The sequence below is a fragment of the Cryptomeria japonica genome, chromosome 1 (genome assembly GCF_030272615.1).
Source record: "Cryptomeria japonica chromosome 1, Sugi_1.0, whole genome shotgun sequence".
NCBI classification, from domain to species: Eukaryota; Viridiplantae; Streptophyta; class Pinopsida; order Cupressales; family Cupressaceae; genus Cryptomeria; species Cryptomeria japonica.
In genome coordinates, this window is record NC_081405.1 from 338,203,853 (window position 1) to 338,218,935 (window position 15,083).

The 15,083-nt window shown below is 34.2% G+C and overlaps 1 protein-coding gene across 1 annotated transcript in view; it reads right to left on the minus strand.

Moving 5' to 3' along the window:
• Positions 1 to 10,017: 10,017 nt before the first annotated feature.
• LOC131043612 (uncharacterized) overlaps positions 10,018 to 15,083 on the minus strand; it is a 75,683-nt gene continuing 70,617 nt past the window's right edge. The window contains exons 3-5 of the mRNA XM_057976840.2: positions 10,950 to 11,027; positions 10,700 to 10,804; positions 10,018 to 10,540 (exon numbers count right to left, since the gene is read on the minus strand). Coding sequence (XP_057832823.1) covers positions 10,424 to 10,540; positions 10,700 to 10,804; positions 10,950 to 11,027 — 300 coding nt within the window. The 3' untranslated portion in view covers positions 10,018 to 10,423. The remainder of the gene's footprint in view (positions 10,541 to 10,699; positions 10,805 to 10,949; positions 11,028 to 15,083) is intronic.

The following is a 15,083-nucleotide window of genomic DNA, read 5'->3' on the forward strand; positions in this document are numbered from 1 at the left end:
TATCTCTCCCCCAATCTCTTCAGAATTCTGAGAAAATCTGGCCTTGAAACCTTTGGTTCAATGCTCAAGTGAAAGAATCTTGACAACCCAAAAAAATACAGGATGGTAGTGCTCGAAGCAAGCTTTCCAACAACTATGACTTTATTACATTGTGAGTTTTTTATGATCTTGTTTTTTAAATTTTACAAAATGTTGTTTTTTTAGTGAACGTGAACTTTTTTGTTCAACACATTGGGAAAATTAGTAAACTAATTCAAAAAAATTATGAAAAAATATCTATGCCCTAGGTATTGATGTCTTATTTCTAACAAAAAAAATGAATTACGATATATATAGAACAAGTTATGTGTTCAAGTGTACACCTATGTCTAAACTATAATTATTTGAACTTCAAAACTTAATAAAATAAAAAATATTCAACATATCACTATCAAACTAACTCCATGCACTGGATATTGATGTTACAAACCAAACTTCGAAATAATTGATTTTTTATCATTTATAGCAAAAAAGATATATTTTTCAGGAGGCACGTCACTCTTAAAAAATGTTGTTTGTTGTAAAAAACTACTTTTCGAGGGAGATTTAAAGGTTCTATTTATTTTGGAAAATATTCCAAATAATCCCATAGCAAGAAAAATATTTTTTTCCATGAGACCACTTCTTCTTTTAAAATAGAGCTTAAGCCCCCCTCATGGAACCCCTGCCTAAGACTATTTGAGAAACTATGAATCATGATGCAAGTCATCTCCACTGTTGATTTTGCCCTAATTCTCATTCGTAGTTTTTTTGGTTTTCCACCTCACATCACTCGATAGTATTTGCAAAACACAGAATGAGGAACAAATTCATGCAAATGGAAATCTTTGATCTACAATATTAAACTTATATACCACGCATAGCCTCATGCTCATCACTACAATCTTTTCGCCAATCCCTCTTAAACGGGGTTTCTACAGATTTAGGGGCTAAGAGGCAAAAGAAGCCTACACGACACTCTTACAAAACTAATGTAGAGAATTTTAAAAAAAATCAGGTGCATAAATTTTGCCTATAAAGACCAAGGCTTCACTATAAGAAAATGGAGGGCTAAAAGTACTTAACTCTCTTTTTTGCCATAGATTTTCATCGTACAATGCAACATAGGGATTTATGGTTTAAAACAAATGAAAAATGAACTTAATGAATTTATAAAATTCATTTTAAGAAACAAAGCTAGAAAGATGCTTGTTGCTTTGAGTTTTCCTTACATAATTTTGGTTATCTTAAATATTTCCATGTCATTCACGCAAGTAATTAGAATTTAAATAAACTATTTATCGTAGAAGCGCCCTTAGCATAATAGATAGATAGATAGATAGATAATTTTTAACGTCCATGCCAAATTAAACCAACTTTAGTAACTCCTTGTTGAATAGGCTATGCCAAGAGAAATCAGATAAAATATTAAAAAATGTGTCCCTGCTGTCCTTGTAAGCATCACATTCTAAAATAAAATGTTGTTCAGTTTCCACGTTCCCAAAATCGCAAAAAGTGCAAACTCTCTCTTCCCAAGCCTCTTCCAATGCCCGAGCTCACAATGAAGTTGATGAGAGTTGGTTCTCAGCTAAGCAATAAGAATTTTAGCTCATCATGAAATGTTGGCCCCGATGTACATTTTTTGAAGTTGATCGCATGTGGGATTGAACTCATTGATATAATAAATTTTCTTCCTTCCAAGCCCATTTTCCCAATTCCTCTTGTAGAATTTATCTATAACGAAGACCTTTATGTCTTTGTTATTTGTGGGACACATATTAAAATGGATATTCCATTTACTCATCCACTTGATGTTTTGCATCCACGTCTTTTTTTCTTTTGCACAATATATCATTGAAGACTACTTTAGGCAATCTAACTTTTTCCATTTGTTCAGTTCTTTTTAGATAGCTTATGAGACGCACCATAGCAAGTGCCTCAATAGGGGCAACCCCCATTTCACTTAGCGTGATATCATATGAGACATTGCTTTTGATTTTGAACTTGCTAGTGATCAAATGCTTTTGAATTCCCTCAATTTGCTTCCATTGTGAGGTTGAAGTGTTGTTGGCCTGTAATTCACACCCATAAAGGACAATCGGAAAAACTAAAAGACCAAACAGAATTTGAGAAGTATTCCAATCCCAAACCTCAGCTTCTCTACACCTATTTTGAAGAGCATAAAATGCTTTCCATCCTCCTAACATTCTTTTCTTTCTGCAACCTTCCCAGCTTAGTTTTTTGTTGAAGTCAATGCCAAGATATTTGTACTCCACAACTTCCTCAAGTATATTTCCTTCAAAATAAAACTTATGTTGATTTGGATTTTTTACTATTAGAAAAAACCATGACTTTAGTCTTCCTGATATTGACCTGCATTCCCACCATTTTGCAAAAGCGCTCAAGGACAAATAAATGTTCTTGTAAACCATAGGCAGACTTGGCAATCAAAATGAGATCGTCTGCATAAAGGAGCAACCTTATAACAAATACTCCCAATTGGATACCCTCACCATTATGCATGTTTAACCACTCTTCCAGCTTGTCAATATATAAGCCAAATAAAGAAGGTGATAGAGGACAACCTTGTTTGACCCCGATATCACACCTAAAACATTCTAAAATATCGGTTGAAGTTCTTATTTTGACTTTCACCTCTTCGTACATCTTATGAACAGCACCTCTGAGATATATAGGTATCCCCAACTCTTCCATTCTGAGCCAAATGAAAGCCTTTTTTAAATCAACAAAGAAATGAAAATCTTCATCTTTTTTCTCCCACCTTTTTTCGATAATGTGCCTCGGAGTGATACAGTGATCAACTGTCAAGTGTTTTGGCCTAAAACCAGCTTGCCCTTTAGCAAGTTTATGGTTTTCTGCAGCCCATTTGTTGATTCTATTTTCTATCATGTTGCCAAATAGTTTTGCAAACAAAGGATTAATCATTATTGTTCTATTATTGGAGGGGTTATTGACGTCATCGCTCTTAAAAAAAGGTATTTTAAGACTAATGATCCAATCTTTAGGGAACCCTTGCTGGTTGATATTGTTGAAGATCTTCATAATGTGAGGAGCAAGCGATGTCATGCCCCACTTGAGATACTCCTCTTGAAGCTCCACCTAGTCTTTTCCCTTACCAACACCTAACTTCTTCATACCTATCTTGACTTCTTCCATGGTGGAAAGATTTTTCGTATTGTTGACCAAGGGTGGCAGGTCCACCTCACCTTCCTGTTCATAAAGTTTCCTAGAATAATCAAACCACTGAGTGGTTGTGATATTATTTTCAGTTTGTTTCTTTCTTGGTCAAAGCTCCTTCCAAAATAGCTTGGGGTTATTTTTTCCAAGGAAAATTAGCTCCTCTCGCCTTGTGATCATAAAATCAACTTTTTTCTTCTTTAGAATCTGCTTGTAGGCTTTAATGTCAAAGTTTGTTTTATTTGACTCTCTTAAATTTCTCCTAGTCATTTTACATTCCTTATCAAACCACGCATTAACTAGAAAACAGTTAGTTTCAGACTTTCTTTTCCTTGATCTTTTGTACTTTGAAAGAGCCCCGTGGATCAGCTTTGTTAATGCATGGCTATTAACATCATGCACATGCATTTTCTACCCCTTGCAAAGTCTCTCAAGCGTAACCCTGAAGATGTTACCATTTTCTAAAGTCAAAAGGATTTTGTCCTATGAAAGTGATTGTTGAGGGCATTGAGTTTTTGCCCCAAGTTGCTTTTCTTCAGCCCATAACAAATTTATGTACAACGATCTATGATCAGATTTGAGATCCCATATGTATTCCCCAATCACAACTCCCTCAATTCTCTCAAATAAATTATGCGAATAGATTGCATAATCAACCACGCTTGCACCATTGTAAGTGTTGCAAGTGAAATTGCCCGACTTTGACCATCTAGACAAACCATTGTAAATTATTAAATCAAATGTGCCACATAAAGTGATCAATTCTTCCCACAAATGATTGCATCCTTTAGCATCTTCTGAGACTCTTTCCCACTGATGTTTTCTCTTTTCTATGAGCCAAATAGGATTAGAATTTTATTTATAGTTGAGTGTACTAGCCTGCTCATTTGATGTTCTAGCATTGAAATCTTCGACAAGGAGAACATCCCCTCGCTGCGAAAACACAACATCCTTTTTTAAAGCTACAAAAGGGTCTTTGTGATCTAAACCACACTTTTTCTAATTTTTAGAGACTTGAGGGGCAAAATAACATGCTACAATTCTGAGAAGACTACTAGTTTCCATGATTTTGAACCATGTGAACTGTTTATTAGAGTCTACCTTTTCCAACTGAGTGACACGTCTTTTTTCTTTCACTAGAACCATAATACCTCCATGGCCTTTACCATTTCGCAGTACCTCATTCCACACTGCCAACTTCCAATAGCCTTCAAACAAGGGAGTCTTAAGTCATTCGTGCTCATGTGTCTCTATGAGACAAATAATGTCTTTGCCTTTTGCAATAGGCCCTAACCCAGGCCCACGTCTCCAAAGATAACCTTCGAAATTCCAACATACTAAACTTAAAGAAACCTTAGTTAAGTTTAATTGCTATTTGTTTTGATGAGGAAGACTCAAAGTTGATTTTTCATCCCTATGAGTGAATGTTGACCTTGTCGTATAGCTGCCTATCGAAGAGTTTATTGCCCACTTGCTACTCTACATTGGAAAGGTGACCAAAATGGGCAATAACTTCTTTTCCTTTGAACAGCCATGCCCTTTTTCCTTCATTTCTAGTTGTTCTATTTTTTGCCACTTCAACCATTCTCTCTTCTTATTACCTCATAGTTAGATCTTCCTCTAGAAGAAAACGAGAACCCCTTAAGAGTTGTTTCTTGCTTAATAGATTTTGTTTGTCATGAATATTAGACATAACGAATTTTATGGCCTATCCCTTTCATCAGATAACTTGCCAACCCTCCATGCTTGGCAGATTTGACCTTGCCAAAGCAGCACTTCACTTAGAAAGTCTCTTGTTAAATCAAGAGTGTGTTCACCTTCACCATAATCTTTTACACCTTTGATAATTATGTTAGATACCCTGACTTGCCTTTCTTTGATCTCTCTCTCTTTGTTATGATCTATGTGAGTATTTGCTTCCACACCCATATGAGCAGAGTGTTTAGTACTCTTATCCCAAGTTTTGGTAACCTCTGTGAAACTACTTTTTTCCTCTACAATTCTGCCTTTCTTAACATACTAGCATGGTATATCAATTCCTCTTTATCATGAAATGCCTCAGCATCTGCTGAAACTTTATTTGCTTCCATTGAAACTTTCACATTTTGCCATTTAACGTGCATATTCTACCATTCGTCCTTCGTGTTTTGTCATTCAAGTTGCCCAGTTGAGAGTGATTTTTGCAACAGTAAAATTTGCTCTTTTAGAGCATTGTTAATGTATGCCAAAGATTTATTTTTTGCAGCCAGAACATGTATTTTAAGGTCTCTTTCTTTCTCTTTAGCCTCTAGAAGTTCTAACCTCTCCTTGGCCATCAATAATTCTTGCACATATAACAAACTTCCAAGTGAGAGGTGTAGAAGTACGGCTGAAAAAGACAGAGTCAACAAATTTACTACTATCACACAGAAGGTTGTCGCCATCTAAATAGGAAGGAGGGGGCAACTTGAAGCCACCCTTTTACCTTACCCCTTGTTTATTGACCCTCTGGCAATGTTTTTCCCTTTCATGTGCCCAATTCAGACGGGCAAGTCTGCGTTTTAGAATGCCTTTGAACTATCTGGCATTGACCCGAAGCCATTTACCAGTATTGCCTAGTAAGGCAATTTTTACCTGGCCCAAAATATTGGTTTCAAAATGCACAAGGATTTTGTGACTGTTTATGACAAGTGATTGTGTGACCATATTTAACATACCAGAAATAGGGTTTTGTACTAAACCATCTCTTTGAAAAATTTATTTTGCTTTCAAGTTGTCATTTGTTGTAGTACTTTATTATAAGATCTTATTTACTCCACCACTGTTATACCTGATTGTTGCTCTGTCATAGCTATTTGAACTGTCAAAATGCTAGTAATCATGAAACCTAGTAATCCGATATTCACCAAGCACTCGTGAAACTGTTTGCACCATTTCACTCATTGATGGTTCTAACTAAGGTAACCTGTGGTTACCCAAACCCCAGTTTGCAAATTTGAAAAGGTTTTACGAACCCCAATTGCAAGTTTGAGAAAGTGTACCAAACCCTATTTTTGTTTGATATGAATCAGCACTGTTCTGTTTTATTGATAGCCCGCGGTTACCCTAATCCTAGCTTGCAAGTGTGAGAAGGTTTTTCAAACCCCAATAGAAAGCTTGAGAAAGATTTTCGAACCCAACATTGTCGATTGAAATAGATTCCAAAAAAGAGAGAGTCGTTTAAAGAGAAAGGTCAAAGAAGGTTTTGCAGACCCCAAGTTGAAGTAATGCAATGTAATGTCAAATACAAAGTGTCATTTGAAGAGACAAAAGAAATGAAAAAGATTAAAATAAACGACACAAGAAAGTAAGGAAAAGGCAAACCTGTTCCTACCAACAGTTGCTCTGGGCCCATGGTCAAGGAAAAACAACAAAGCAACCAATATCCACCACAGCCTCGAACGTAGCTACCACACCACAGTCTTGAACGCAACTTCCACAATCTCGAACGCAAAACCCGTTTTAAATTCTAGAACGCAGATATAAAATGTGTTATTCAAAATACCTTTCCTACCAACAGTTGCTCTGGGCCCATGGTCAAGGAAAAACAACAAAGCAAGCAATATCCACCACAGCCTCGAACGTAGCTACCACACCACAGTCTTGAACGCAACTTCCACAATCTCGAACGCAAAACCCGTTTTAAATTCTAGAACGCAGATATAAAATGTGTTATTCAAAATACCTTATGTTGGGGTTTATCTATAGCCAAATAAAAGTTACAATATATGCATGGCTTGGTAATATATATACATACATTAAATTGCATTCGCAACAAGTAAAGTAAAGAATTTAATTATCAATGCATAGTCTTGAATACAGTAAACATGGTTGGTCAAACTATATTACCTTTTTATTATTATTCAAACCATCTCACCTTTAATAAAGATTAAAAAATATATAAGTATCAATCAAATTATATTGGTCACTTTATATACATGTTTATATTCTAGATATTTTGTGGGGTATAGATTGATTACTTTTATATGGATAGTGGCTTAAATTGTTTGGCGAGATTACATACATTTTTCACCTAATTGTTATTGTCCACATATTCAAAATTATTTTTCTTATATCTTAGCAAACTTTATTTACCTAATTATTGTCTTAGAAATGGGGTATTTAAGTGTGTGAATGTATTTGTAACCAAACACAATTACAATTTCTTTAAAAATAGACATTTAATATATACTATGCTCAATAAATGTTCAAGCTATTTTATTACAATTAAAACAAAAAGACTCGGAATATGTACTATAAGTTCAAATCAAAAGATTAAAGACAACGAGATTATTATGTCAACAATTTTGTAAACCAAGAATAGATTGTAACTATAAAAATATAACTAAATATTTATTTATTTTAACCTACCTATAATAATAAATTTCATGTGATTTAGATATGTTGAATTGCATTATTATTATTTTATATGAATTTTTTTGATTATTTAATTTTATTATATTTAATATTTAACATATTACTTATACAAACTTTAAAATGTCCATCATTTCTATATGTCCATTTAGATTCTTTTTAATATAATCATTTTCTATTATTTGATTTTTTTTTTTTAAATTGTTTTAAAAATATAGGAGTTTTATAAGAGACACATCCTTCCAAACAATTCAAATAGATCATATTATATAACAAATATGTTACATTATCCTTCACAAACTCATTACAAAATACTTGATAATAGTAATTCATAACAAACAACATTGCCCATAATATATAAACTATGCACCTACCAATGACTATATATGTTCATATAGAAAGCTAAGAGCAAAGAAAGAACAAAATCATAAGACAAAATAAAGACTAACAAAAGCTAACACCATGTAGAACTCAAAATCCTTAATGAAAAGAAAAAAAAACAACCACCTATATGACATGAAGACAATATATAACTCTATCACTCCTACTCCTTCGTGCTATAGACCAATGTCTTGATATAGTGCTTTGACTATTTAAGAGTCCTACAAGAAACCATTGAACCAAATACAAGTATACTATAAAGAGGGAAAGACAAATATAAAAATTAAAATTTATTAGACTTAATTTAATTCATAATTATTTATCTTAATAAAAATTTCTAATAATAAATATAATATGTATTAATTAAAATAGATATAGATAGAATGAATGAATATTTGTGTACATTTGTTTTATCTAATAATAAATATAATATGTATTAATTAAAATAGATATAGATAGAATGAATGAATATTTGTGTACATTTGTTTTATCTAGTCTATATGTAAATGTTTAATTGAAATAAATATAAAAATTTAAAAGAAATGGAGTACCTTGCTTATATTATTTAAATATAATGTAGAAATAGTTAATTATATATTTAGAATTTCTTAAATATTTTATATTTTAAAGATTTTATTAATTATTATATTATCATATATAAAATTAATTTAGTTTCAAAATAATAAATATAATATATAACTAACAAATTATATGTTTTAAACCTTTTAAAATTTTATTTTTATTTAATTTAATAATTATAATATTAAATATATATAAATAATATATGAATAATTGAATTTAATATATATTATTTGGAATTTTTAATAATAATATATTTAACTTTCAAAAATCTCCCTCTCACTCCTCACTTTATCTCTTTCTATATCTCTCTCTACCTCTATCTCCTTATCTCTCTCTATCTCTCTCCAATCCCTCTCTATATCTCCCTCTGTTTTATTCACTCCAACTCTCCTTGCAACTATCTCACTATAAGCATATCCTCCTTCCTTGAGTATCTCTTTCCATCTATCTCCCTATCTTTCTATCTCTTTCCATGTCCCTCTTTATCTCTCTATATCACTCTTTCATACACATGTTAATTTAGAAAATAGATGAATGGTCAATAAGAAAATAGATTGCTCTTGAAAAGTGAGTGAGGAAATTGAGCATGACATTAAAAGTTGCTAATCTACAATTGAAGGTTTTGCATTTTGTAAATTAGAGAGAAGTGCATAAAAGTTTATTTGGGTAGATTTCTCTCCAATTCGATGGCCTCCCTAGTCATAATTCCATCTTATAGTTCTATTATAATTGGATTGTTTGTTCCATAAGCCTTATGTGTATATATTTTGGTATTTGTCTATTTGATTCACTTGTTTTAGTGTTCTCTACACTATTTGGTTGTGATATTGAGGAATTTTTAAAATTTCTCCCTCTTGCAAACAATTTTTATTTTATCATAAAGTAAAAATGGTGAAGCTATTTTTTCCTGTAAGTTTGTCCAACTAGTGTAGAGAGGGCATACAAAAATCTTACTAAGAGGTTCACCATGGATTAAAATTATTCAATTTATAGAATAGGTTTGGATGATATATGATATTTTGATGATCAATAATAAGTGAATTAAAGTGCAAAATCACACTCACCACAAATCCTCCATGCAAACAAATTCTGCTCCAATATTTCTCGCTCTCTACCCCTATATTTCTTTCTACCAATTGAACTCATGTACAACATAAACATATGCAAAAATATACCAAAATTTTGCTTAATCGACTTCCCATATCTCTTCAGTGTACCCATTGCACACCAAAGTGCAATTGCTAGATTTACAGTGTTTGAATGTGCAAGATTTGTTTCTGGAAAAAACTGTATATATACTTTTTTAATCAACATTTCAAATTGCATTCATAAACCCATCATCATCATCAGGAAGAGGAAAAGTGAAGATATGGATTGCAGAGAGACTTAAAAGAAGGGCTAGTGAAGATGGGTGCGAACACAAGGAACACGTGTGAGGTGGGGGAATGAGGAAGAATGGAAACTGTATCCAGGAGTATCGTCTATATCCACTATCCAGTATCTCTTACACGGACATACATATCTGAGCAGGGAAGGGGAAATATATGGCAACTGTGCACAATTTATCCAAACGGTATTTACTCTTTAACAATCAAAACAAAATTCATGTCCACATAAACTTGTTCTAAAACCTTCCCTAGATTGAATAGAGGACAAACAAAGGTTCCTATTAACTTAAGTATCATACTGTGTACTACAAAACATGGGATTGTCAGAATTTACTTCTTCCAACCTCAAGATATTTGAAAAGCATTTAAGATTTTAACGTTGAAATTTCTCTTCCACTACAAAAATGCTTCCATATATCCAGGAACTTGTGTGCACTCAAATAATTGAAAAGAAAAACTGCTAATCACTTTGGATTTCTAAGAACAATAATCACAGAATCTCCACGAAGGAACATTTTGCTGATGAATCTATCCTTGTTGACAGGCTGGGCTTTCTTTTTCCCTTTTCCTGTCTTAGGTACCTGTAAATGATATCATTAGAATCAAAGCTAGAATGAACGGAAGTGTAACTAAATGCATAGGGAAAATTGTGAACTTTGCTGTCCATCAGTACAACTCAATTGCCAGAATATGCATTAAAAAGTGTCTTAAAGTTCAAGAAGATGAAAAAGTTCATTGACCTCCGTCCACATCTCTTTAACGTTCTCCAGAACCATGTTGCAATGTCTGTCAAAGGCTCGAACTCGTCCAAGGAGTTTCTTGTTGTTTCTGCAGTTTATTAGAACCTGTGGTGAAAAAGGAGAGACATTAACCGTGTGGGATGTAAAAATCTTGCAGATAAAAACAATAATTGTAGCAGTAAACTCTAAAACAGAGATCTTTCAATCCAAGTCCTTATCAATAATTTTTTCCTTTAACTAACCAACCTACTTGTGTATTGTTTTTCACACTCATCATAAGAACAGAAAGGGGACCAGTGTTGAATTCCTCCTCCTCGGTCTTCTCTGGCTGCACATATAGCAAAAAAAAATTGTGTATAAAGAAACATAACATTCAATGAAGTTACAGTGCAATGGACTAATCACAAGAGTTTTACTACAGTATGGATTTAAACATAGCACCAGGACAATTATAGCTCATTATAATATTCAATAAAAATGTTTTAAAGGTCTGTGCCTGTAACTTTCAAAATACTAAGACGCTGAAGACCTTACTTTAAGAGAAATGGGAACCAGTTAATAATTAACAGGCAAATACCACTCAAGAAAAGATATTGCTTAGGGTACAAATATGGAAAAAAACATCCCATATAAAAAGAAACCTGTCGTTGAAATTAAAAACAGTTCATGATCTTTATCATCATGCATAGACTGCACAAATGAATGATAAATCACAAATTTATTGCTTCCTATTTCCAAAGGAAGATTATAGTACAGCTAAGTTAAGCAGAATTCCACAGGGACGCATCTCAGAGGATCATGGTGATGTCCTCAATGTCCCAGACGTCCCAGGGTCTTGAAGACTTGGAGTGGGCATTCACTTTTTGAAGGTGCCACATCCCAGCAAACTCTATAGTTTATTTTGTGTTAAATGCCTGATGTCCCAACGTAATTTGGACTATACTGGAAAACCTAGCATTAAATTGTAATTATGCTTGATATTTTGAATGGTTGTATAGATTTAACAATTGATACTTCAAAATTAGCACTTTATATGTTAACTGTTACAATTTGCTAGCATTTAAAAGTTATGAATTAATTGGTCTCATTTCGTTTACGACATGATTATATCTATATGTATTTAATTTATATTTTGGACTAACCAATTGCTAAAACCTTGTGTGTGAGAGAGAGAACTAAAATGCTTTTGCACTTTTCAGGGGTGGAACAAAGTGGACTTAGCAACTTGTCCTGAGAATAGTCCCGAAGCCCATTAACCCTGCCTTTGTAACCATAGGATCAAGTCAAACTATATGAATTCCTTGATTGCGAATTTCCCCATTCGATGCAAGTCGTCGTAACCCTTAGCCGGTCACTCACTCCAGATGATGGTCAATTAAACCTCTCACCTTCCCCTAGACATTCTACAAGAGTTATTATCAACAAGATGATGGTTTCTCTGGATATGTTGATGGAGTGTTGATAACTGTGTCAGTGATGGACACCTTCGTCTCAACCAACTATCAAGGCGCGACAAAAGGCGCGACAAACAAAAATAATATTCTTATTGGCAAACGCAAACTTCGACATGTTCCTAAGCATTTGATATTTAGAAATAATATTAATAAATAAAAGTGAAAGAATGAAGAATAGAGTAAAAATTTAAGCAAGGTCATGGCATTTTTGCCAAAGACCCAACAAGGATGAAGTGAAATTTTAATGCAGCCATTCTCCCCTCCCACAAATTGCAGGTTGAGGGCAAAAGCTGGTGCAGAGCAAGCCAAAACCCACAACCTTGTTAAATAGGTGACTGTATCCAGATTTTCAGGAAAAAAAAGCAGTCAAGTTGTGTGGAGGTTGACCAGAGCTAGGGAAAAATTGGAAGCGTGATTATGAGTTGGGCATGACACATTGAGGACGTTTTCATAGGTAGAATATTACCCTACTAAGTTAGGCACTGTTAATTGGGTTATCTATTAAAAATAGCTGTTTAAATTTGCATATACAGAGATTAGCTGCAGTTTTCCCTATCTCTAGTGCCTAAATGCTTTAGTTTGTTCGAGTTTTCTTATGGTAATGAGTTCCAAAGACGTTTTTAGAACTGCGTGAGGCCTTAAAAATCTTACAATTTACTTGGTTTCATTCTTAAAGCCCTAGGACCAAAGCATGCTGAACCCTACGAAGGCATTTATTAATAAGTATCGGAACAAAAATTTATGTTTTAGCTTTATGCTACTTCATAACTAAATGAAGATAGGTTAGTTATATGGCAGCTGAATGCTTCCAGAAAACGTCAAATCCAATAGCAAAGAGGTGTTATTGATATGAAAGTTATAGAAACAAATTTTGCAATCACAGAATAGGATTTCAAAAACTCCTATAAATATAAGAACTCTACCACTGATAGAAAGAAAAGAGTAAATTGCTTTGGCAGTAAGGGTATAAGTTAATAAAAGAGTTTACAAGTGCCATGTATCATATACAATCCGATGAAAAGGACACAAAATAATATAATGTGCAGCCCTTAAATTAACCAAACAAGCTGGTCTTCCATTGCATTCGCAGTTTTCAAACTAGTCCCTTGAAGGTTTGAACATAGGGTAGATACTTTGGTTTTAAATTATATGGCAGCTGAATGCTTCCAGAAAATGTAAAATCCAATAGCAAAGAGGTGTTATTGATATGAAAGTTATAGAATCAAATTTTGCAATCACAGAATAGGATTTCAAAAACTCCCATAAATATAATAACTCTACCACTGATAGAAAGAAAAGAGTAGATTACTTTGGCAATAAGGGTATAAGTTAATAAAAGAGTTTACAAGTGCCATGTATCATATACAATCTGATGAAAAGGATAAAAAATGATAATAACGTGCAGCCCTTGAATTAACCAAACAAGCTGGTCTTCCATTGCACTCACAGTTTTCAAACTAGTCCCTTGAAGGCTTGAACATAGGGTAGATAGTTTGGTTTTAAATTCTTGGTCCAAGTCTCCTCTTTAGGCTATCTATGAGGTAAGTTGATTGCAAAGAGATTATCGATCTAAATTTTTAGTAATATATCATGATTTAGACAACTGTTTAATGCTGATTGTTCTCTCTCTGTAAATGCATTATTAATTTATTAATGATGCATGGCCTTGCCAAAATTAAAAAGAAAAGGGAAAAAGGAAGGAAAATCCCATTATTGTCTAAAGTTGATATAATAACAAGAATAAATTATTTAACCTGCTACAGCCTTATGGGGCAGCAAAGTTATTGGACACCAAATGATGTATTGCATATGGGGATCATAGTTCATTGGAATGAACTCGCCAATGAAGCCATATTGTGAATTGAACTGGTAATTTTTCTTGGCAACCTGTGATCAATTTAGTCCATGCTGTTCAGTTAGGAGAAAATGCCTCATAGCTTCTAGTTCAAAAGTCTGAGTATGGTGATCCTATGCCTCCAGCTGTCTGATTTCCATTCAAATTCACCATGGAGTGCCCTCCATCTTAAGCCTAGTATGGCTAGAACACCTCTGAATTCCAAGCTTGTAGATGACCACGAGTTTGATTCTCCAGACACCAGAGCAGTTAAAATGTTGTCATTGGACCATGCCGATGACAGATGCCTGGAGATACTGCCATACCTTACAGACTATCTAGCCTTCAACTATAGTGCAGAGGTGGAAGACTGCTAGGGGCTATCCTAGATATGACATTGGAGCAGTTGAGCTGGTTGTTATCGGTAGCATGCCAGTGACAGAAACCCAAAGCTGACCATTATATCAAGAGGGTTAGCATGCCATCACCTATAACACAAAAGTGACCAATCCCAAGTGCTACTTGTATTGAGAAGGGGTTAGTCAACAATATCACCAAGGCCATGTGATGGTATATGTCCAGTACTACTCCATTCTGGATAGACAAGCTTATCACCAGTGGGCTAGGGGCGACAGAAGTTGGAATCCACCAACTTGGAAAGGTTCATCACTTGTGGAAATGTCCTTTTGGCCCACATGATCATTTTGGGATTGAGAATGGACCCTCAGTGTAGTATGGGATGCACCATAGTCCTCTTCCCAGTTGTCCAATGGCATCTTGACCTATTGGGGTGAAGATGGACCCCTGGTGTAGTATTGGATGCACTAAGTACACTTCTCCTTTGAGAACCCAGGTTTCACCCCACTTATACCCCTCACCTCGACACCATTACTTCAAAATCATTCTCTATGACAACTTGCTAAGTCCATTTGGTTGGGGTGGACGGGGTAGTGGTCCACATGGCTAGGTTTGTTGCACCCATGAGTTGAGAAAACAAGAACCCAAGAATCCAGTTGCTATGCATGACAAGTCAAGCTCTTGTTCATCTCTAGGTGCTCTTAAGTTATAAGCATTGTACTTTAAATTCAGCTTATAC